Source organism: Narcine bancroftii, chromosome 7, assembly GCF_036971445.1.
Source record: "Narcine bancroftii isolate sNarBan1 chromosome 7, sNarBan1.hap1, whole genome shotgun sequence".
Taxonomy (NCBI): domain Eukaryota; kingdom Metazoa; phylum Chordata; class Chondrichthyes; order Torpediniformes; family Narcinidae; genus Narcine; species Narcine bancroftii.
The window spans coordinates 154,217,495-154,243,267 of NC_091475.1; the positions used below are offsets into that span (position 1 = coordinate 154,217,495).

Below are 25,773 nucleotides of genomic sequence, written 5' to 3' on the forward strand. Positions count from 1 at the left end.
TAAATCAATATATAGAGGTCCCAGCTAGAGAGTGCAATACAGGATCTCAGGGAACAAAACAACACAGGAGGTAGAGCTATGTGTGGGGGAACATTTTGGGTCCAGTGATTATAATGCCATTAGTTTCAAGTTAATTATGGAGAAGGATAGGTCTGTGCCTTAGATTGAGATTCTAAATTGGAGAAAGGCCAGTTTTGAGGAAATGAGAAAGGATCTAGAATGTGTGGATTGGGATAAGTTGTTTTCAGGCAAGGATGAACAAGGCAAGTGGAGGACTATCAAAGGTGAAATTTTGAGAGTACAAAGTTTGTATGTTCCTGTCAGGATCAAAGGCAAGGTTAGCAGGCATAGGGAGGGTTTTTTTTGGGGATATTGAGGATCTGGTTTGGAAGAAGAGAGAGGTGTATAACAGGTAAAGGCAACATTGGAGCAAATGAGGTACTTGAGGAGTATAAAAAATGCAAGAAAAACCTCAAGAAAGAAATCAGGAAGGCTAAAAGAAGGCAGGTTGCTTTGGCAGACAATATGAAGGAAAATCTTAGAGTTTCTAATGGGTATATTAAGAGCAAAAGGATAGAAAATTTAAAAAATTGGTCCCCTTGAAGATCAGAGTGGTCGGCCTTTCATGGAGCTAAAAGAGATGGGGGAAGTTCTTAAATGGGTTATTTCCATCAGAATTCACTCAGGAAACTGGCACAGAGTTGTGGGAAGTAAGGAGAACAAGCAGTGAGGTCATGGAACCTATACAGATTAAAACAAATAAGGTTGGATAAATCCCCAGGGCCTGACTTCAACCTCAAGCTACAGTATTTCAAATACGGTATTTCAAGGTTGGACCTTGATGGAGGCTCGTATAGAAATTGCAGGGGCTCTGGCAGAAATATTTAAAATGTCCTTAGCCACAGGCGTGGTGCCAGAGGATTGGAGGGTAGCTCACATTGTTCCATTGTTTAAAAGGTCTCCAAAACTAATCCTGAAATTACAATGAGCCTGACGTCAATAGTAGGTAAATTTTTGGAAGGTTTTCTAAGAGATCAGATATACAATTACCTGCATACCTGGATAATAGGGATAGTCAACATGACTTTGTACATGGTAGGTCATGTTTACCCAATCTTAGAGTTTTTCAAGAAGATTAACAGGAAAGTTGATGAAAGCTGTGGATGTTGTCTACATGGACTTTAGTAAGGCCTTGTACAAGGTCCAACATTGGAGGTTAGGAAAGTTCAGACACTAGGTATTCATAGTGATGTAGTGAACTGGATTCAACAATGGCTGTATGGGAGAAGCCAGAGAGTAGTGGTGGATGATTGCTTCTCAGACTGGAGGCCTGCGATTAGTGGTGTGCCTCAGGAATCGATTCTGGAACCATTGTTTGTCATCTATATCAATGATCTGGATGATAATATGGTAAATTGGATCAGCAAGTTTGCAGATGTAACTAAGATTGGAGGTGTTGTGGAGAGCAAAAAAAGTTTTTAATGCTTGCAGAGGGATCTGGACCAGCTGGAAAAATGGGATGAAAAATGGCAGATGGGTTTGATGCAGACAAGTGTGAAGTGCTGCATTTTTAGAAGGACATACCAAGAAAGGACATACACAGTAAATGGTAGGGCTCTGAGAAGTGCAGTAGAACAGAGGGGTCTGAGAATACAGATACAAAATTCCCTGAAGGTAGCATCACAGATGAATAAGATTGTAAAGACAGCTTTTGACATATTGGCCTTCATAAATCAAAGTATTAAGTACAGGAGTTAGGAAGTTATAATTATATAAGACATTGGTGAGGCCATATTTGGAGTATTGTGCGCAGTTATAGGAAAGATATCAATAAGATAGAAAGAGTGTAAAGAAGATTTACTAGGATGTTGCCCAGACTTCCAAAATTGAGTTACAGGGAAAGGATAAACAGGTTAGGTCTTTATTCCCTGGAGCATAGAAAAATGAGGGAAGATTTGATCAAGGTATTTAAAATTAAGAGGGGAATAAGCAGAGTAAATGTAGATAAGCTTTTTCCACTGAGGGTAAGTGAGATACAAACCAGAAGACACGGGTTAAGGGTGAAAGGGAAAAAGTTTAGGGGGAAATTCTTCACACAAGAGAGTGGTAGAAATGTGGAGTAAAATGGTAAATAAGGCTCAATTTTAACATTTAAGAAGAAGTTGGACAGGTACATGGATGGGAGAGGTATGGCGCCTATGGACTGGGTGCAAGTTAGAGGGACTTGGGGGAAAAAAAATTGTTCAACACAGACTATAGGGGTGAGGCCGCCTGTTTCTGGGCTGTAATTGTTCTATGGTTCTAAGTAGAGAAGCTAAATAAAGCACTGGTGGTTTTTATGATTGTGAGAGCTCTGATGGCACCTGGAAGAATAAAACAGAGAAACGGACTTTAAAAAGACTACCAGACTTGGCTTGAAAGTGAGTGGGTAATTTGGGGGCCCTTCTGCATTTAGACATGCCCAAGACTTTGTCTTCTGCTAATTTTTTTATTGTAGTAAATAAGAATTGGGATCTAGTAAATTATAGGATCCAAATCTGGTGTGGGGCCCTTCACTTCATTTGATAATGAAACTCAAATTCAGCCCTGACCTAATCTAAGTACATATACGGAGCAATCAACAGCAATGTGAGGCCTACCAATAAAGCCCAATATTAAAGTTTGCACTGTATCAGATTTCAAAGTTGTTGCTGTGATCTAACTTTGGATCCTGAGCTTCTAAATTCACAATCGCTTTTTTTTTCCTGGAGTCTCCCAAATCTGTTGCTCTTTTAAATTTAATAGGGGAAAGGTGAACTGTAATATTTGTTAGGCTCATGAAAGAAACTCGACACAAACTATTGGTGAAAATAACAATACGCAAAAATCCTCAATATAGGTATAATGCAGCTCATAAAAAGTCAGGTCAACTGGTTCATCTGCAACAATTGAATAAAAAAACGTATTTTAAAAAACCTAATTAAGTGATATAAACAGATCCAGCCTTACAGAATTTCAAGTTTGCTATACAATTGTGTGACTCATTCATGTGCTACTTCCACTAAAATTATTTGAGAAATTATAGTGGCAGAACAATTATCTTCAAACATGTGTAATGTGTAGAATACCAGTTCACTGAATTGTACTTTTTATCATTAATATAATGTTGAAGTTATAATGCAAATATTTGTATGTTTCTAGAAGAATTGTAACATTGCAAAAGTATAATTTTTCATTACTGTTTATTCTAAAATATTTCCTCTGTTTCATCCATTTAAAAATATAAAATTAATTAATTAATTTTGTGTGACCTTTTACTGCGTATGTACAAATCATCAGTGGGGGGGTTGTGCATAGTGAAGATGGTTTTCAGAGATTGCTGAAGGATTTGGACTGTTTAGAAGAGTGGGCTGAACGATGGCAGATGGAGTTTAATACCAATAAGTGTGAAGTGGTTAATTTTGGGAAGAATATTTAAAACAGCACATATGCGGTGAAGGGGAGGACATTGAGGAATGCAGAGGAATAGAGAGATCTTGGAATAACAGTTCATCGTTCTTTGAAAGTGGAATCTCATGTGGATAGAGTGGTATTGTTATGAGCCCAGAGGACCCCAAAACCCAGCAGCAATAAATATTCACCAAGATAAATAGTTACTTAAACAAAAGTTGTTTTTAATTATCTTTCAACGTGAAAACAGAATCACACTTTAACTTATCACTATTAACTTATTTTACCTAAATTAACCCCCTTCTAATTCTAAGCGCACGTGTATGTAATATATGTGTAAGTTCAGAAATGTTCAATGTCCAATCTCACTTCTCATTCCTCCAAGTTCACTGGTTACAGGCAATTCTTATACTGTGCACAGAATTTAACATTTATAATGTTCACCAGGCTTTGGTGCTTGAAAGGTAAATGGTTACTGCTCAGGAAGGTTCTTGTCGGTTTTCAGAGAGATTTTTTGTTCCAGGACACCCACAACTGATTCCTTTTTAATCAGCTACTTCAGTGTCTTGCTGATGAAACTTTCCCCCTCAGGGTTCTCCAGATGATAACTTATTTCTTTCATGTCACCACAGAGTTCCTTTTTGTTTCACTTATTTCAAGTGAAACATTAGATAGCCAGTCCTCTCCTCTTGCATTAACCACAAGGGCTTTGACCAGGCTGAACTAAGCACTCACAACCCACCTTCCAAATGGGGTTTTCCACAAGCTTGTCCTGTTCCAGTCCCAGTTGCTGCTGCTGACTGTTAAACTGCAGAACTGACTGTGTGTGTGTCTCTCACTCACTCACTCACTCTCACACACACACACACACACACACACACACACACACACACCTATTTTACTCTCTCTGCTTGCAAAACCACATGACCCTCCTAGAACAGCAAGTTCCACTCCAGACAGAATGCATCTTCGACAAATTCTTTCATCTGTTGCCTTCTTGTAAACAACAATCCATTAGCGAAGTCTCTTGGACACTCTCCAAAGCTTCTGCAAAGGTTCTGGGGCCATTATGTCTAGCATGAGCAGAGCTCCAGTATTTTAAATAAGATCTGCTTTAAAGTGTTTGTATGTGACCTACACTAACAAAGCTGCCCCAATTTATCTTCCAAAACATATCTATATACTTTCACAGTATGCTGGCCTTTATAAATCAAAGCATAGAATATAGGGGTTGGGAAGTGATGTTAAGGCTATTCAGGGCATTGCTGAGGCCAAATTTGGAATACTGTGTGCAATTCTGGTCCCCAAATTATAGGAAGGATATCAATAAGGCAGAGAGGGTGCAGAGAGGATTTACTAAAATGTTGCCTTGATGGCAGTATCTAGAATACAAGGAAAGATTGAGTAGACTGGGTCTTTATTCATTGAAGTGTAGAAGGTTGAGGGTGGACTTGATAAAGATATTTAAAATTATGAGGGGGATTGATAGAGTAGATGTGAATAGGCTCTTCCCCTTGTGGGTAGGTGAGATTGGAATGAGGGGCCATGAGTTAAGGGTTAGGGGTCAAAAGTTTAGAAGTGAGTGAGTGGTGGCTGAATGGAATGACCTTCCGGAAGAGGTGGTTGCGGCAAGGTCAATTTTGTCATTTAAGTTGGATAGGTGCAGAGATGTGAGGGGATTGGAGGATTATGGGCAGGGTGCAGGCAAGTAGGACTAGAGGATATCACTTAAATCCGTATGGAGTAGAGGGGTCAAGATGGCCTGTTTCCATACTGTAATTGTTATATGGTTATATGATTGGAGGTTACAAATCATTCTACGGAAGCATCAGGCACTTCTCCAGTCCAAGTCAAAAAGGAACCTTTGCATGCAGACTGAACCATCATGGAGCCAATTAAACCAATATCAGCATCTGAAGAGGGCAATGGCTTACTCCACTGTACATACATTCACAGTCACCTGATTATAGAAGTGTAAGGAAGTGAGATCTGTATATGATTGCTAATCATTCAGTAATGAAAAAAATCACCAGGCCACTACTATAAATAAGACAGGACTGAAAAAAAGAGAATCCTTAAAGGATTTCATTCGTCTACTTACTTTGAATACTTGTGTTTATTCACACTAGAAAACTCTAGTGTTTGGTTAACAACCAGAGTTCTAATAAATGAATACTCTTCAGTCTGTTTGCTTTCCAATTGGAAGTGGAAGGTGATGTATACAGATAGAAATAAGCATCACGTGTGAGAAAGGAATAGGCAATAGGTCATGTGAAAGATCACCAAGAATATTGCCAACCAACTTGGTGACTAGTTCTGAGGCAATCACTGAAAAGTTTGTTCTGAACTTCAGTTGTAGTCTGTGTTATGAAAAGTATTATCTTGTTTAATACCCAGCATAATTATACCTTAAAATGGAATCCTTTGACTAATGTTATATCAAGTTCAAATTTATTGTCAAGAGTACATGCATGACATCACAGACAAAGTTGAGATTTTTTTTTACCTGCAGGCGAGGCAGAATTTATACTTATCAGTAGTGTAAATTGTACTCAAGAAAAAGATACGTATACAAAATAATGTAGGCAAAGAAAAATGTAAGTAAACAGTGCAAATACAGAAAAAAATATTCAGTAATAAATAATGTGCAAAGTAGGAGTTCCCAAATGAGTGTCTGATTGAATCTGTTGTTTAAGAATAATGGTGGAAGGGTAGCAACTGTTCCTGAACTTGGTGGTATGGGTTTTGTGGCTCTTGTACCTCTTTCTGGATGTCAGTAGTGAGAACAGAGCATGCCTTGAGTGGTTTGCATCCTTGATAATTGCTGCTGCTCTTCAACAACAGCAATCCATGTAGATTTTCTCAATGATGGTGGTGATGTACAGGGCTGTGTCTACCATTTTTTGCAGGACTTTCTTACCATCTTTTGCAGGTCTTTCTACTCAGAGGTATTGGTACCCTCATATCAGCGCATGATGCAGCCGGTAAGCACACTTTCCAAGGTTTCTGATGTCATACTGAACCTCTACAATCTCCTGAGGAAGGAGTGGTGCTGATGTTCTTTCTTCTTCTTGACATTAGTATGTTGGGTCCTGGAAAGGTCCTCTGACTCCCAATTAGTATTCCTTTCCCAAAGTCTACAATCGGCTTCTTGGTTTTGGTGTTCGAGGAAGATGTTTCTCGTGAATTATATTAGGAAAATTAAAATAATATTTATCACTGAATATTAAGGAATTTTGGATGTTCAGATTCAAATACTGGCAGCCTATGTCTCCACTTCTTCACTGCTTCCACCCTGTTTGACTCATCCTCCTCCACCTGATCCATTTTTCACTGGCTTCCTTTTGCCTGGCACCTCCCAAATCAAATGCCCCTATCCCTCATCTTTTTCCATTCCCTGGTCAACCAATCTTGTGCTAGTCCCTGACAAACCTCTCCCACCCTGTCCACATTATACAGGTCATCTCCCCTCTGAACATTCAATTTTGATGAAGGGTTCTGGCCCAAAATGTTGACCATTCTTTTTCTCCCACTGATGTTGCTTGACTGCTAAGTTTCTCCAGCAGATTGTTCGTTGCTCCAAATTCCTGCATCTGCAGTCTTTTATATGTCTCCTTTCTTCATCTGTACTATGTTATTTTTCTTTCAGCATTATTCTTCAGATAATTCAGTTCTACTGCTCAAGGAGATTTGCATGCCCTTTATGCTCCAATTTAAATTCTCTTCCTCGCTATTGAAACTTGGCTTTGCATTTGTCTTAGTTGGTGAGTTTTAATTTCACAAACTAAAATAATCACACTTAATTAGCATTGACTGCTATTGTGTGATCTGTGGGGATCAAGTTCAATCAAATGTGACCCAATGGTAATTTGTTATCTAATACATTTCAATCAAATTTGTTTCAAATGGTGGACTGGCCCCAAACTATGTAAACTAAAACTTATCCTTATGCATCTATTTCAAAATGAACTTTATTATTGGATTGTGTCTCGTATCAGATGCATCCCCAGATAAAGAGTAATGTTAACTAACAAGTAGGAAATGGGGATACTTCGACTCACATTGCAAAGACTATTTGTAAGTTAAAACATAACCAATGATCATTTCATTCTGAATTAAAGTTGAAATACTCATGGAAAGAGTGTGGGTTTATTTTGGGATATTGACTTTTTGAAAGAATTTTTGAGATGTGGGATGATGGGAGAAAATTAGGGTTAAACCACTGAAGTGAAAAATCATGAGTTAAGGGTAAAGATGAAATGTTTAAAGGGAATATTAGTAGAAATTTCTTCATGCAGAGGGTTTGAGTGTGTGGAAGGAGCTGCCAGGTGAAGTGTTAAATGCAGGCTATAATCTTGACATTTAAAAACATTTGGATAGGTAAAAGACACATCTTCCCCTCTCCTACCCTCTCTGCCTTCCGTAGGGACTGCTCCTCCATGATTCCCTTGTGCACTCATCTCTCCCCTCCCCCCATCCCCTTCCCGTGGCCATAGGATGTGCAACAATTGCGCCCACCCTTACCAAGATCCGGAGCCCTAAACAGGGCTTTCAAGTGAAGCAACACTTCACTTTTGATTCTGCAGGATGGATTTACTGCGTCCAGTGCTCCCTTTGTGACCTCTCTATGTTGGAGAGACTGGGTGCAAATTGGGAGATCACTTTGCTGAGCACCTTCGCTCCATCTGCTACAGTGACAGAGACCTTCTAATAGCCCACCATTTTAGTTCTGTGTCACACTCCCATACTCACATGACTGTCTGTGGCCTTATTTGCTATCCCACCAAGACCACCCCCAATTGGAGTAACAGCACCTATTTTTCATCTGGGCACTCTCCAACCAGATGGCATTAACATCGACTTTTCTGGTTTCAGCTAACCTGCTCTCCTCTTCCCCCCCCCCTTCCCTTCCTCTTTCTCATTCTCCTCCCTCCTTCACCCAGCCAACCCTCCTCCCCTTGATCACTGCTGACCCCTCCCTCCTTTTCTATCACCTCCTGCCTTTGTGACCACATCTACGCTTCCCCTTACTCTTTTGCTCAGATGCCTGCTGACATTTTTTATACCTTGATGAAGGGCTCGAGCCCAAAACGTCGGTTATGTATTTTACCTTTGGAATATAAAGGACACTGTTTGACCTGCTGAGTTTCTCCAGCATTGTGTTTTTTTGCTTTAAAAAACTTTTTGCTCAAACCTTGACAAAAGGCTCAGGCCCGAAATGTTGGTTATTCTTTACTTGCTCAGCTGTATGATCCGCTGAGTTTCTCCAGCGCAACAATTTCAGAGTCTGAAAAATTTCCTACTAAACTAAAAGCAACTATATCCTCAGTATTTAATTGAATTAAAAAGGCAATACATTTAATCTAGTTAAAATCTAGTTCTTTTGTGGTGTTGGAGGTTTGGAGCAATCCCTATTAGTGAACAAGGGGAAAGTCAAGGGTTTGATCGCTGTTGGGAAAAAAAATTGTTGTTGAACCAAAAGGTGCTGGTTTTCTGTATTTTCACCCCAAAGGGAGCAATGAGAAGAGGCTGATGTCAGCTACCTTACTGAGGTAGAGTCTCACATTAGATGCATTCAGTGGATGGAAGTATACTACTAGGAAGAATTGCATGTTGAAATTTATCACAGTGATAAATTAGAATAATTAGAAATGGGACTAATTCCCAAGGATTTCAATGGACAATCAATACACGGAGGCATAGAGCTGAGTAAGGAAGCTGTAGCCAGTTGCTTCCAGCAAATTTCAAGTGCAGATTATGGGTTTAAAGCCCAATGAGAAGAAATGAGGGCATAAGTAATGAAAGGACATTCCTGAAAACCCGCACCATTTTGTCTGAGGCTCTTCCAGATCACGCCTTCAGTTTGTCGTCCACCCATTGATTCTGCTGTGTCAAATTTAAAGTTTGATTAATTAAGTCGCGCATTTGGCTGTCGCCTTTTAATTTTCTTTTTTTGAGTAAAAGGATACAAACCTGAAAGGTCCAAAAAAAAAGTTGGAGGGGAAACGACTCGACTGAAATAAAAGGATCTCCAAGCAGCGGAGAGCTCCCTCCACATCGTTGCACGTCTGAGTTAGGAGGCTGGTCCGTAATTCACACGTTGGCAAAGCATCGCTCACGGGGAATGTGATGAGGGGGGGGGGGGGGGCTCTACTGCTGAAAACCGCCGTTGCTCTTTTCACTTGAACGATCATTGCAAGGCAGGTTATGAGCCTGAAGCTTCGACAATGCAGAATAGCCAGATTGAGCATCTCTATAAAGTTTTAGTCGTCGGTGACCTGGGGGTAGGAAAGACCAGCATCATAAAACGTTACGTGCACCGTAACTTTTCCCAACATTATCGAGCTACAATCGGCGTGGATTTCGCTCTCAAAGTTATCCGCTGGGACTCGGAGACTGTGGTCCGGCTGCAGTTATGGGATATCGCCGGTAAGATTTGCCTGTACACTGCAACATTGATTCTTGATACATAGTGGCGAAGGGACAGCTGTTTGATAAGAAAGGCTGTCGCATCCTACAAGATGCAGTCTGGCTGGATTTTATTAAGGTTAGGTACATTTATACCCACTTGCTCGTGTGCTTTCTGATAAAGGTAATTATTTAGAATTCAGTCATTAAGCATTTAGTGACATGCCAATTTATGCCTTCGTTGCTTAGAAATTAACTGTGATTTTTCAAGACTCGGCATTTAAAACAAAAGCTATAGATTATTCTATAGATTTAACTTCCTCAGGAATAATAAATTCATTATGAATTTATGATTGGGCGAATCAGCCACAGGGAAAGAAAGTTCAACTGCAGACATGTCAACTTTCTGCAAGTCTGAATTTAGAGAAACGTCAAATGACAAGTTTGTTTTAATGTATTAAAGACTCCAAAGTTTCTTAGCTTTGTAATTTGAACTTCTCGAATTGTCTTGAAACTACTAATAGCAATAGCAATTAAATCTCATGTTGAAAATGTTGTTATATCTAGTTAAATAATAAGAAAGGGTGCAGTTGGTCTGCTGTCCAAGAAAGTTATATACAAATCATGTGTTGCTGTATCATAGGATGCATTTCTGGAATCCGGTGTTCATAGTTATTCGAGTTGTACCATCCACAGGTCTAATAGCAGTGAGAATTTTTGTTTTTGATGTTAACTTGCAGATTTAAAACAAAAAGGAATTTATTTCTCAATCTCTGAAACTTATTGTTGTGGTAATTTATCTCATTGCATATTGTAAAGTAGAGGAGGACCTTCGGCATTTTGTGTGTCATAGAGCAGAACTTGGATTTACTTTTATTTTTCATGGGTTTGATCCACGGGGATAAAGAAGGGATTTTGGAGGCTCTGTCACATGACCAACATCATATTGGTTGATGTGATTTTTCAGGTAATGCTGTGAAATGGGATTCACTGGGAGGGTGTTGTACCCCCATCTGACATTACCAGCCCTGGTTTCCCGCCTAAACCCAGAACCCTTCCGAAGACCACTGTGAAACCCTACCCAAAGTTATAAGCTAATAAAGGCGTTTGTTCTCCCTCCAGTCGTGAGAGCTTTTATTCATGCTACAATTTTATTAGCTTATTCCCTAACAATGGAAGCGCTACTCAAGCCTGGTAAGCTGCTGATGCGGCTGAGGAGTTCACATACTGACTAGACTGCTTCCAGGCCTATCTGAACACGATCAGGGACGTCTTCCACACCAATGAATTCAGGAGGTCCGCACTCATTTTGAGGATAGGAATGAAAGGGTATGGAGTCATCAGGGGCTGCTCTACATATGACGCTGCCATCGAAGCATTGAAGGCTCGGTACCTGAAGTCGCAAAACAAGGTCCTAGCGAGGCACCAACTTGCTCTGCGTCACCAACGTCCAGGAGATACTATCGATGACTACCTGCTGAATCTGTGTACACTTGCCAAGAAATGCTGGTACGGAATGGCTACAGGTCACGTTCGTGAGGAAGAACAGGTCCGGGACACTAGTCGCGGGGATCTGCTCGAGGTACATGAAGCAGCGGCTAATCGAGTCAGGAAAGAAGAACCTGACAAGCCACATTGAATTGTCCAAATCGTTGGAACAGGCCAAGCTCGTGAATGGTGACCTCAAAGCCAGCAAGCTCGCTCACCCAGGTGACCCCTTCCAAGGACCACTGGTCCCACAACCTCATCCCTAAAGACTGCCACTTCCTGTGTTAGGGAGCATTCCTGTGCTAGGGAATGCTTTTTCTGTAGCAAGGGCCAGCATCCCTGATCTTGTTGCCTGGATAAAGACTGTTCCAGCTGTGGCAAGAAGGGATATTGGGTGAGAGTTTGCCGTGTGAGGAGACGCCCAGGGAAGTCTGAAGCCTGCACCACTCCCAGATCCGATTCCAGCCCCAAGCCATCTGCCCCGAATTCACCCCAATCCATTTGCTGCGCTACATGCCAACGGAGGGTGGCAGTGAATAAACGGCATGAAAAGGCTTGGTGGCCATCTTGCCATGACCCAAATTCATACTCTACACCATCGTCAGAGGAGGAAGGAAGGTGACTATCTTGCCGTGCTATGAGGTCGACGCTATCTTGCCCATGAAGGGCAACCCAGGACAGTGGGGGCTACAATTGAAGAGTATGGAGTATCCTGGGTCCTAGCTTCGATGGTTCTAGATCAGGACAGATCTCATCAGCTCAGCAACTCAATAGTGACTGAAGGTAAAGGGACATTTCACTAAATGCCTAAGAGACACAGGCTCTACTGAAAGCTTCATAGACTCACGGACTGTGCAATCATACAACCTAAAGATGTATCCTTCCAATTATCGCATATTCCTTGCATCCTATTTGCATTCTAAGTGTATTCAACAACATTGTTTAGTACATCTGTCATTGTAAGGGGTGGGGGGAATACTCCAACCGTGTCCTGGAGTATTCTGGTCTCCTCCCCCATAACATTTCAGAACAAATGGCCCATAAAATCAGAAACCACATGCAGCCTCTCCACACTGAATATCGACCCCCCCCCCCACCTCTCTTCCCAAGCAGAAGGTACAGTACAGCAGATTAAGATTTTATAAAGTCTGAGACACAGCATCTGCTTGATGAACCTAGCACCATTCCGTGGAGAGTGCAAGTGGTAGTGGTAAAAGGGAAAAACAAGTCCAGGCTAGTAATTGACTATAGCCAAACCATTAATCCATACACATTCCTGGACGCATTCCCTTCCCTTGAATTTCAAACATTGTGAATGATATTGCGCAGTATCGGGTCTATTCAGCCATCGACCTGAAAGCTACTTATCACCAGCTGCCAATCTGCTCCGAGGACCATCTATACACGGCATTTGAGGTTAATGGTTATCTCTATTAATTTCAGAGGGTCCCTTTCAGTATCACTAATGGGGTTTCTATCTTCCAGAGGCAGATGGACAGAATGGTGGATACATATGGGTTGAAGACTACCTTCCCCTAACTTGATAATGTCACCATCTGTGGCCATACCTTGGAAGACCATGATCCTAACCTCCATGTGGCAAAAGCCCTGAACCTCACTTATAAATCTAACAAGTGCATGTTCAGGACTAAACATCTGGCTATCCTTGGCTATGTGGTGGAGAATGGCATCATTGGCCCTGATCCCAATAGGATGCGCGCCCTGTTAGAGCTCCCCATTCCCAGGATCACAAAGGCTTTGAGGAGATGCCTGGGGTTTTTCTCATATTATGCCCAGTGGATCCCTCAATACGCTGCTATGGTTCACCCTCTCTTAAAAGCCACTAATTTCCCCCTCTCAGCTGAAGCCCAAACGGCTTTTAACTATCTCCGGAACCACATTGTGAAAGCCACCATGCAAGCAGTGGACAAGAATGTACCTTTCCAAATGGAAAGCAACACTTCGGACATAGCCCTGGTCACTACCCTTAACCTGGCAGGCAAAAAGATTGCATGTTTTTCTTGGACATTACAAGGCCATGAGCTCCGGAACCCATCTGTAGTAAAGGAGGCTCAAGCCAATGTAGAAGCCGAGAGGCACTGGGACACAACCTGGCTGGTTGGAAAGTTATGCTGCTCACTGACCATCACTTGGTCACATTCATGTTTAATAAGGACAAGAGGGGCAAAATCAAAAATGATAAGATTGCTAGGTGGAGGATAGAGCTCTCCATCTACAATTATGACATTGCCTATCGGCCAGGAACCCCTTAATGACCCTCCGGATGCCTTATCCAGAGGAAGCTGTGCCTCTGCACACACTGGCCAACTGTGGTCTCTGCATAATGAGCTCTGCCATCCAGGGGTTACCCGCATGGCTCATTTTGTCAAGGCATCCAATCTGCCCTACTCAATGGAAGACACTAGGGAAATGACCAGTTCTTGCCAGGTCTGCACAGAGTTCAATCCACACTTCTACCGCCCAGCAAAGGTGCACCTGATTAAGTCATCCAGGCCTTTGAACGGCTCAGTTTCGACAATTTTAAGGGACTTCTCCCCTCCACGAATGGGAACACTTTCTTCCTCTCCATCATTGATGAGTATTCCCACTTCCCATTCACCATTCCATATCCAGACACGTCCACTTCGTCTGTCATATAAGGCCTTGATTCCATTTTCTCCCTGTTCGGGTATCCCGGCTATATTCATAGTGACTGGGGCTCATCCTTTATGAGTGATGAGCTATGTCAGTACCTACTGGTGAGGGGCATCGGATCCAGCAGGACTATTAGCTACAACCCTTGGGAGAATGGGCAGTTGAAAAGGAGAACACCACAGTCTGGAAGGCTGTCAAACTGGCCGGAAGTCCTTCCTATGGCACTCCATTCCATCCATTCGCTACTATGTACCGCGATCAATGCTACTCCTCATGAGTTCCTATTCAATTTTGAAAAAAGGGCGGCATCAAGAACCACACTCCCAACCTGGCTTGCCACTCCTGGTCTGGTCCTTCTCAGGAAGCATGTTAAGAGAAGCAAGACCGACCCCCTGGTGGAAAGGTGAAACTGTTCCACGCCAATCCCACATATGTCTATGTGGAGTACCCAGATGACAAAGAGGACACTGTCTCCATCAGGGACCTGGCACCTGCCGGGACAGAGACTCCGTTGCCTCAGGTGCCCTGCGAGCCACGGAGCTCATTCTCGCCAACCCTCAGTTAGGGCCTCAGGGGATCCGGTTCAGGAGGAAAGTGCATCACCCTCCACCGTTAAGCTGGAGACCCAGCCTGGCTCTCCTCTCTCACAAGGGGACTTGGAGACCCAAGGAGTCCAAGGCCCCCTGGTGCTAAGGCACTCCACCAGGATCTCCAGATCCTCAGATCGCTTAAATCTGTAAATTTGTAAATAACAAATTTTTTTCTGATCTCATGTTCTCTGTCTTAATTCTCAGACCCTAAATTCTACAGAAATGGTGAATGCAGTGAACATGGGATTCACTGGTAGTGTGTTGTGCTGATGGCTGGCTCTGCCCCCATCTGCTTACATATAACCCTGATTTCCTGCCTAAACCCAGAACCCTTCCGAAGACTAGTGTGAAACCCTACCCATAGTGATAAGCTAATAAAAGCGTTTGTTCTCCCTCCAGTTGTGCGAGCTTTTATTTGTGCTATGGGTATATCCGTTATTGTGGTTCACCATGTGCTAATGAGACTATTAGACCTGATTAAACCCTCCTTCTAATATTAGTCAGAAGCAAAGCAGAGCAGTAAACAGGCAGACCCATTTTCAGTAAAGGTAAAACAGATGTGACTAAATTGTTCCAGTTTAATTCACCTTAATATGGAGCACAAAGGCTCCCCCACACCCCTTGTTTCACCATGGCCATTGCTGCTCCTGGTCTGTGTTTGCCACGTGATTCTCCCCATTTATCTCCCCTTTGTCCAAGATATATAGAGTAAATGTTCCATGGTCCAGAAGAGTCGGGGAGCTGTCAGAGATGACCCTCATGATCTGAGTTCCTCCAATAGTTTTGTTTATTGTTTTTGTGCCTTTAGCCCCTATACTTAATGTCAGAATCAAAATCAGAATTTATTGTTGTGAAATTTGAGTTTTGCAGCAGCATGAAAGAGCAAACATTCATATTGTAACTATCTTACAACATTACTATATATTAAAAAAAACAATAATAGTGCATGAAAAGTAAGGTAGTGCCTTTGGTTCATTGATTATTCAGGAATCTGATAGCAGCGGGGAAGAACCTGTCCTTGTGGTGTTGAGTGCTTGTCTTTAGACTCCTGTATCTTTCTTTCCCCGTTGGTCGCAGAGTGAAGAGGGCGTGGCCTGGTTGTGGAGCTCTTTGAGGGTAGATGCCCTCGATGGAGTGAAGTTTAGTGCCTGTGATGTTGCAGGCGTGTTAATAACCCTCTGGGTTTATTCTTGTCCTGAGAGTTGGCTCCTCCATACCAGACAGAATGCTCTCCACGGTACACCCGTAGAAGTTTACAGGAGTCTTTGGTGACCTACCAAATCTCCTCAGACACCTCTCAAAATATAGCTGCTGGCGAGCCTTCTTTGTGATTGCATTGTCATGGAGACTCCAGGACAGATCCTCGGAGATGATGACACCCAGGAATTTGAAGTTCTTGACCCTCTCCACTATTGAGTCCTCGATGAGGATTGGGTCATGTTCCCCTGACTTCCTCCTGAAGTCCACAATCATTACCTTGGTTTTGCTGACACTGAGCTCAAGGTTGTTGTCATTACACCATTCAACGATCGATCTATCTCCTTTCTGTAGACTTTCTCATTGCTATTACTGATTCTGCTGACAACTGTGGTGTCATCGGCAAACTTGTCAATAGCATTTGAATTGTGCCTGGCCACACAGTCATGGGTGTATAATGAGAAGAGCTGTGGGCTAAGCACACCCTTGGGGTGCACCTCTGTTGATAATCAGAAGAAAACATTGTTTTCAATTTGTACTGACTGTGGTCTTCCGATGAGAAAGTCAAGGATCCAGTTGTAGAGTGGGGTTCAGAAGTCTAAAGTTTGTAGCTTCTTGACCAGCACTGAGGTATTGAAGGCTGAGCTGTAGTCAATGAAGAGCAGCCGTATGTATGAATTGCTGTTTTCGAGGTGATCCAGAGCTGAGTGGAGAGACAGCGATATTGTATCTTCTGTAGAGCAATTGTAATGATAGAAGAATTGCAGCTGGTTCAGATTTTTGCTTAAGTATGTGTTAATTCTGGCCATGACCAGCCTCTCAAAGCTTTTCATCACAGTAGAATGTGCTACTGGGCGGTAGTCATTGAGGCTGCTAATGCTACTCTTCATGGGCATTGGGATGATTGATGCCCTTTTGAAACAGGTGGTAACCTCTGACTGCAGCAATGAGAGGTTGAAAATGTCCGTGAACACTCGGACTAGTTGGTTGGCGCAGATTTTCAGTACCCTGCCAGCCACGTTGTCAGGGCCTGACGCCTTGCAAGGGTTCACCCTCTTGAATGATATTCTGATGTCACCTCAGAGACAGACATCACAGGGTCCTCAGACTTTGCAGGGATTCTAGTAGGCACTGTTTGGTTCGATTCAAAGTGGGCATAGGAGTTCAGCTCATTAGGTAATGAAGCATCACAGCCATCTATAGTGTTCTCTGTTGCTTTGTAGGCTGTAATGGCCTGCATTCCCCGCCATACTGTCTCTAGCTTCCTCCAGAATTTCCACTTTGCTTTAGAGATGGTCTTCCACAGGTCGTACCTGGACTTCTTATAAAAATCTTGATTCCCCAGCCTTAAATGCTCTTGTTCTCACCCTCAGCAGGTTGTGAATTCTCTGATTCAGCCTGGCCTTCTGGTTGGGGAACACCTGGAATGTGTGTGTGGGTACACACTCATACACGTTTTGATTTTTTTTTATTTCAATAAACGCCTAACCTCATTCTTAATAAAGAGTCTGTCCTCTTTGCTATAGTGCCTACTCTTTGTAACTATAGGCTTACAATCCGGAGTTAGATTGGTAAAAAAACGTGGAGGTTTAATCTTTCTAGTTGATATCCTGCAAACAGCCTCTTGGAGTACCGTGATCGATGGTAATGGGCCGTTAAATGCCAATATGATAGTTTTCATTTGGCACTGGAAATCTAATCCTAAAATTATTGAAGCGCACAGACCGGGGAGCATGTGCAATTTGAAATCTTTATATTCATTTCCCTGTATTTTCAGGGTTATTTTACAGCAACTTGTAACTCTTGTTTTAGTCCAGAACAAGCCAGAGAAATTTTGCGTTTAGATGGATACAAGGTAAGTTTCAGGGTGCCAGGAGTCAGAGGATGAATATACCTGCGGTTTAATGGTGGTCAGCAGTGGATCATCACTGTGGGTGGGCCTTGGGGGTGCCACTTCAGGACCTCTTTCTTTCTCGAGGGCTTTGTAGTGCAACCCTAAGGGTCTTCACTTGTTGTAGAGCAGCATTAAAGATTAGACCCGGGATCTTCAGTAAATGTTGCCTGATGTATCCCGACTCCAATCCGCATCAAAGATTCTCGGTGGACAGCAGCGCAAACACAGGCTCTGGATAGCCCTTTTCGTGCGAGCTTCGCTCTCTCTGGCTTATTGTCTTCAAATATGAAGCTGATGTCTTGTGAACAAAGTGTTTTGTGGCCTATTATAATAGGTTCTGAGGAAATTCACTGCATTTTGGTAGGCAGCTGTCTGCTTAACCACTGAGTAGAGTACTTCTCTGAGGAGAGCTACAAGATGGTCCATTTTCGCTGCGTATTACACAACATTGTTCACTCGCATGTATGCTTCAAAACACTGGAGCTAGTGGTGAAAAATTTATCCAGTTCGGGTGGCATTTTGGTCTATCTCAAGTCTTCCAGGTTTCAGGGAAGAATCCATGATTTAGAGTCTGTTTATAAAATTGATATGCCATAGTCATAAACTAGACAAGTGTTATACTAATTCTGGGCTTTTATTAACAGACTATAACCACCTCAAAACTGGCCAGTGGGAAGGCATCTCCATCTGTTATACCAGTAGGGTGGAGTATCTCTACAGCCATAGCCAATAGCAAGCAGTCAATATTGATGGCGACTAGCATCAACCACACGAGACAGAGTGCAAGTAAAATGCTAGTTTTAATAGGCTAATATATACAGCTAGGCCTTGCCTCTGTGCAAACCTTGGCCAGAATGAAGGAGAATGAGGTGCAACCGGTTTATATATACACAAGGTCGCCAGGTGGTGGCCCCTGGCGACCTAGTGGTGTAATAACATACCACCACATTCACCCCCTTAAAAAAAATGTTGCCCTCCCCCCACCCCCACCTCTTTTCCATGCGTTCATAAGTCTAGTATCTGATGAGGTTTCCTTTTCCTCCTGGACCTTCGGGGTACTGGGGTGGGGAGGGCAGATGGTCCTGACATTGGGCAGGAGTATGCTGAGGGGGTTTAGGGCTTCCCATCAGCTGCACGGTGGGAGTATACTGAGGGTGTAGGGCTTTCCGTCCGAGTACTGGTTGCTGGGGGTGTGATGTTCATCGGGGCCCCATAGGGTGACGTGACAATCATCCATCCTGGTGTCAGTTGTTCTTCATGGTGATCCATAGGGGTCCGCAACTCTCCCACGTCATCCATGGTTCCTTCCTGCTGATCCGTAGGGGTCTGCAAGCTCTCCTGGATCGTCCACACGTCCGGTCGGTGTGAGGTCCCTGGTGGCCACCGAGTCTTCCCGTCCGTCCCTGAATGTGACGTAGGCGTAGTGGGGGTTCGCATGCCTCACTTCCACTGGCTCCACCAGAGGGTTTGTTTTGTGGGGCCTGCAACCATCTAAGCAGCACCGTGCCTGTCGCGGCTTTCTCAAGAAATAAAACATACGGTCATGAGGTGTCATGTTAGTGACTGTACACAATAGCGAGCGTATGTAGTGCAGGCGTCCAGTAACACATCTTGCCACTGGTAGGTCTTTTGCCATTAAGGTTAGTAAGACAGTTTTCCAGATAGTGTCATTTTCCCTTTCTACCTGCCCATTACCTCTGGGGTTATAGTTTATGGTGCGACTGGTGGCTATGCCTCTATCTCTCAGGTACCCCTATCTGTGTGTATATAGCTGGGGTACCCACAGATGCTGAAAATGGATTGCAGGCACTTTATTACTGTGGCCTGCAGATACGTCAGGACACGGAATAGCAAAAGGGAAGCGTGAGTATTCGTCTATGGCATTAAAGAAATAGACGTTCCTGTCGTAGGAAGGGAATGGGCCTTTAAAGTCGAGGCTGAGGTTCTCAAAAAGTCTTGTAGCTTTTATCAGCGTGGCTTTATCCGGTCGGTGAAACTGCAGTTTGCACTCCACACAAATGGGACAGCCCCTGCTTACCATCTGTACCTCCTCGACCGAGAATGGGAGATTTTGGGTCCTTATGAAGTGGAATAGTCTAGAGACTCCGGGGTGGCCCAGCTCATTGTGCAAGCTCTGCAGCTAGGACTTGTGATTGAGGGCCACACAGGTGCCCCTGGAGAGTGCATCTGGGGGCTCGTTGAGCCTCCCTGGATGGTATAGAATGTCATAACTATAGACAGTTCTATCCTCCAGCGCAGGATTTTATCATTTTCTATCTCCCCTCTGTTCTGGTTATCAAACATAAAAGCCACAGATCATTGGTCCGTGATGAAGGTTAAGCATTTACCTTCCAGATAATGTCTCCAGTGCCTTACTGCTTCCACAATGGCTGAGCCTCCTTCTCCACTGCCAAGTGTCTTACCTCGGACCCCTGTAGGGTCTGCGAGGAAAAAGGCTACTGGTCGCCCCTCCTGGTTCAGAGTGGCATCCAACACTACGTCTGAGACATCGGTCTCTACCTGAAAAGGGATAGTCTCATATATGGATCGCAGGGTTTCTTTTGCAATCAGATCCCCAATCTCCGTGAAGACTTTGATAGCTGCTGGGCTGAGAGGAAAAGTTGAAGCTTTTATGAGTGGGCGAGCCCTGTCGGCGTAGTTGGGGACCCACTGTGCATAATATGCAAAAACTCCCAAACATCTCTAAGGTTTTTTGTGATTGAGGTCTAGAAGCAGGTGCATGCGGGCAGGGTCCGGGCTGATTTCCCTGTTCTGCACCACATAACCCAGGATGGCCAGTTTCCTAGTGCTGAAGATATATTTATCCCTATTATACATTAGATTGTGCTCCTCTGCTGCCTGAAAAAAACATTGAAGGTTAATGTCATGGTCAGCTTGTGAGTGGCCGCAAATCGTAACATTCTCCTGGACCTTCGGGGTACTGGGGCAGGGAGGGCAGATCGTAACATGGGAACACCATCTGGAGTTGGTGCTCGTCTACTATGTGGTCCATCTCCCACTGGAACAGTGATACCCCATCGGTGATGCCAAAGAGGAGGCGGAGTAATTGACATCTGCCTCGAACGCTGTGTATATGTGGTTGCTCTCTCTAATGGGCAACTGCCTTGGTATGCTGCCTTGAGGTCTATGATAGAGAACATTTTATACAGAGCAATGCTGTTTACCATGTCCGTAATACATGGTAGTGGGTGGGCATTCAGCTGCATAAATTTGTTGATCGTCTGACTGTAATCCACCACCATATGTCGCTTCTCCCCTGACTTCACTACAACAAGTTGTGCTTTCCACGGGCTGGAGCTCTTCTCTATAACACCCTCCTGCAGGAGTCTGTGGACTTCTGCTCTAATGAATTCTCTGATCTTCGGGCTGTACCTCCTGCTCTTGGTGGCTACTGGGGTGTAGTCGGGAGTGAGGTGCATGAATAGTGGGAGAATTCTATATTCAGGGCCGTCAGGCTACAGTGTCGTCTATTCTCAAGGATCAGTCGGGGAAGTGGCCCATTACGTACTATCATGATGCTTTTCATTTGGCACTGGAAGTCCAACCCCAGGAGGACGGGAGGACAGAGGCAGGGGAGAACTAGCAACTTAAACTCTTCATGCTCTGTGCTCTGTATTTCCAGTGTGACCCTGCAGAAATGTTTTACCTTAGCTACATGTCTGTTAGACGCTAATAAAATCTGGTGGTCACTCGGGTACGTGTTTAGAGCAAGGCGTTCTACCAGCCCCTGGTCTATGAAACTTTCCATGCTCCCGTTATCCATCAAACAATTTACTGTCGACCCATTAACTTTAATACTAACAGTAGCGTCCAATAAATTGTGTGGACTCACCTGATTCAAATGCAGAGAGGCCAGCATGGCACGTCCTCCATTCTGGTAGTATTCGGCATCCTCGTCGTAGTAGCACTCTGTATCATATTCATCCTCCGATAATGATGTCCTCTGTCAGACGTCCTTTGCCCAAGATGGCCGACAGCACATGGCACTCTGCTTCTGCCTGCCTGAGGAGGAAGAAGAAGAGCTTTCCCACCTCTCATTTGCATGAGAAAGAGCTTTGGTGGAAGCCTTGAGACTTCTACAGACTTTCGCATAATGTCCTCTCTTTCCACACTTTTTGAACAATCCTTTTCCCTAGCTGGGCAGTAAGCTCTGGGGTGCTTGAGTTGCCTGAAAAAGGGCACTTTTAGTTCTATTACTTCTCTTCTAGTTCTCTCCTAGAGTCCTCCAGAGCCTTCACGATAGTCTCTGCCTCTTCCAGCCTAACTATCTCCTTTTCCAGCAGCCTTTGTCGGATTTCTGTAAATCTGACTCCAGCCATGATCCTGTCCCTTACAAGGTCATCCGCATACTCTTGGGCTGACACTGCTTTAAAAGTACAGGCCCTTGCTAAGTCTTTCAGTGCAAGTATAAAATCTCTAACAGACTCCCCTGCTTGCTGCGACCTAGTCATAAGCCGGTGCCTAGAGTGTAGCTCACTGTGCCCTTATAATAATACTTCTTGGAACAATTTAGCATCTTGTTTAAGCAAGTATGGGTGATCCCCTAGCTGAGCTAACAGTAGCATTAGCATCTCCTCTTCTGAGACTCCTTCAACCCCCGCATAATTTAAAAAAGATCTCTGCCATCGGACGAAGTGCATGCTTGCCCCGGAGGTTCTGGGGTTCAGCTCCAGCCTGTTGGGCCTCAGCATTTGTCTAAACCTAAGCCTCTGATTCGGTGGCTGGGGAATGTGTACCGAGCATGATCCCTCTCCCACGTGGCCACCTGATCCTGCGGAAACGTGGGCCCCCTCTGGGGGATTGGGGATAGTTCGGGGTGTCTCGGGGGTAATAATCCATCCCTGCAGTAGTAATCCGCCTTCCCCTAGCGCTTGACGCGATCCTTGGTTATAAACGAGGAACCCAGTGGGTTGCATGGCTGGTCCCAGTGAATTAGCTAACAGGTGGGGCTCTTGGCCACTCTTTACCTGCTCCAGGATACTTCTGTCCCTCTCATAGTCCATGATGACCACTGGATGAGTCCCTCTCTCTCCCACGATTTTGGTCCCGTAGCTCTCTGTCCTTTCCGACCGGTCCGTACTTGGTGGCATGTGGGCGAGAGCCATCCCGGTTTCTTTGTCCCTAAGCTGGGCCTCAGCTGAGTTGGGAGCATATGCGAGGGCAGAAGTAACATCCATTCTGCATATATATTAGCCTATTAAATTGATGGCGACTAGCATCAACCACACGAGACAGAGTGCAAGTAAATCTCTAGTTTTAATAGGCTAATATATACAGCTATGCCTTGCCTCTATGCAAGCTGAGGCCAGAATAAGCTACAACCAGTTTATATATACAAGGTCACCAGGTGGTGGCCCCTGACCACCAAGTAATGTAATAACTTACCACCACAAGTATAATGCACTGTCCCATTACATCATTAAAGCGGGAAAACGATTTATAACAGGAACGACAGGGGAGGAGCCAAAAGGAGGGGTTGGCTGTCAAATCTACACACATAGACAGTGAATTCCAGCTCACTGCATTCACCCCTTCCTTCAAAAAAAAAGAAAAGAACCTGTGGGCAAAAACAGAGACCTTGTCCAGCAGGGAGCATTTATAATTATTTACAAGTTGAGCCTGTCTGGGGGCCTAGTTATTCCGGTCGAGTGTCTTAATGCTGGTGGACTTTGCTCTTCCAGTACTTCCTGGGCCTCTTGTGGCCCCTGGGTACCTGGGCTTGAAGGGGGATTTGGGGGTCCAGGGTCCAATGGTGGTTCTGATGGGACCATGTCACCTGGAACCCTGAGTGGAAATTTTAGAGATTCCAGGGCTTATGAGGGTGTCAGGACCTCTGATCGAGACAGTGTTCTCCCTGCCATCCTGGTATGCCACATAGGGATATATCGGATTGTCATGCAGTAGGTGCACTTTCTCAACCAGGGAGTCCGTTTTTCTTCTCTTTGCGTGCTTCTTCAGCAGGACTAGCCCTGTGGCTGTTAGTCATGCTGGCAGAGTTACCCTTGATGTGGTTTTCCTTGCGAATGCAAACATTAGCTCATGAGTGGCATTGGTTGCTGTGCAAAGAAGCGATCTTATGGGGTAGAGCGTGGTGGGCAGGACCTCTTGTCAGCATGAGTCTGGAAGGTCTTTGGACCAGAGGGCTAATTTTACAGTCTTCCAAACCATTGCATTGTCCTTTTCAATTTATCTGTTCCCCCAGGTGTTGTAGCTAGTCATCCTGCTTGAGGCGATGCCTCTCGCAAGCAGGTACTGGTGTAACTCTTCATTCATAAACGATGAGCACCAATCGCTATGAGTATAGCTGGGATACCCAAACATGGTGAAAATGCAGTGCAGAGCTCTAATGACTGTGGTGGTGGAGGTGTCTGGGCAAGCATAGTGAACATAAAACGTGAGTACTAATCGATAACGTTACGAAAGTACACATTTCAATTGGTGGAAGGTAGGGCCCCCCTTGAAATTGACGCCGAGTAGTTCGAAGGGACGGGAAGCCTTTATCAGATGTGCTTTTTTGGAGCAGTAGAAGTGCAGTTTGCACTTAACGCAAACCTGGCATGACCTGGTCACCTCCCTGATATCTTTGATAGAGAAGGGCGGCTGCGTGCCTTGACGAAACGGACCATGCGGGTGATACCCGGGTGGCAGAGCTCGACATGAAGTGACCGCAACGGGCTGGTGTGTGCAGCGGCGCAGCTTCCTCAGGGTAGGGCATCTGGAGGCTCATTGAGAGTACCTGGCCTATACACTATCTCATAGCTATAGATGGAGAGTTCGATCCTCCACCTCGCAATCTTATTGTTCTTTATTTTATCTCTATTCATATTATTGAACATGAATGCTACAGATCACTGATCAATGAGCAGTGTGAATTTCCTGCTGGACGGGTAGTACCTCCAGTGCCTGTTAGCCTCTACAATAGCCTGAGCCTCCTTCTCCATGCATGGGTTTCCTGCAGGGTGCAGGAAAAGAAAGCAACTAGCCTGCCTGCCTGGTTAAGGGTCGCACCCTGAGCTATGTCATAAGTATAGCTTTCCACCTGGAAAGGAGCGTTTTCGTCCACCTTATGCATGGTGACTTTTGCAATATAGCTCTTGATGTAGCTTAATGTGGCTTGTGCTTCAGCCAATAATGGAAAAGAGGTAAACTTTAACAGGGGGAGAACCTTGTCAGCATAATGAGGTTCCCACTGGGCATTGTATGAGAAAAATTCCAGTCACCTCCTTAGTCCTTTCATGGTCTTTGGGATACGGAGAAGAGGAGTGCATACGCTCGGGGTCTGGACCAATTACTCTGTTCGCCACCACATAACTCAGGATGGTCAGACGCTTGGACCTGAACATACACTTACTGACATTGTACGCGAGGTTCAGGGATTTGGCTGTGTGGAGAAACTTCTGAAGATTGGCATCGTAGTCCTCCAGATTATGTCTGCAAATGTTGACGTTGTCAAGATAGGAGAAGGTAGCCCTTAACTTGTACTTATCTACCATTTTATCCTTTTGCCTCTGGAAGACTGAACCCCATTTGTAATACCAAAAGGGACCATCAGGAACTGATAAAGTCATCCACCTGCCTCGAATGCTGTGTCGGTATGGTCCTCGGAACAGATCGGCAGCTGGTGAGGTGCAGCTTTCAGGTCAAAGGTCAAATAGATCTGGTACAGCGTAATTTCATTCACAGTATCTGAGATTCGGGGGAGGGGTGGGTATGCATCCAGGAGTGTGAAGCAATTAATAGTTTGGCTATGGTCAATCAATAGCCAGGGCTTTTCTCCCCCTCTAACAACTACCACCTGGGCTCTCCACAGGCTGTTGCTCAGTTCAATGGTCTTCTCTTTAAGCAGCTGCGGGTGTTAGATTGAATAAATTCCCAGTCCCTTGCACTGCTCTTTGTGGCTATCAGCTTATAGTTGGGTGTATAGGGGATGGGGTTCAATATTCAGCATGGAAAGACTACATGTGGTGTTTGGCTTTTTGGGGCCTTCCATTCCACACCGTGATTGGGGGAAGTGGGCCTGAGTACTTTTAAGGTGACACAGGAAGTCCAGACCCAGCACACAGAAGCACACAAATCTTTTAACACATCAGT

The 25,773-nt window shown here is 44.2% G+C and overlaps 1 protein-coding gene across 1 annotated transcript in view; it reads left to right on the forward strand.

Annotated features, from left to right (window-relative positions):
• The first annotated feature begins 9,656 nt into the window (after nucleotides 1-9,656).
• LOC138740019 (ras-related protein Rab-38-like) overlaps nucleotides 9,657-25,773 on the forward strand; it is a 40,221-nt gene continuing 24,104 nt past the window's right edge. Inside the window, exon 1 of the mRNA XM_069892469.1 lies at nucleotides 9,657-9,858. Coding sequence (XP_069748570.1) covers nucleotides 9,657-9,858 — 202 coding nt within the window. The remainder of the gene's footprint in view (nucleotides 9,859-25,773) is intronic.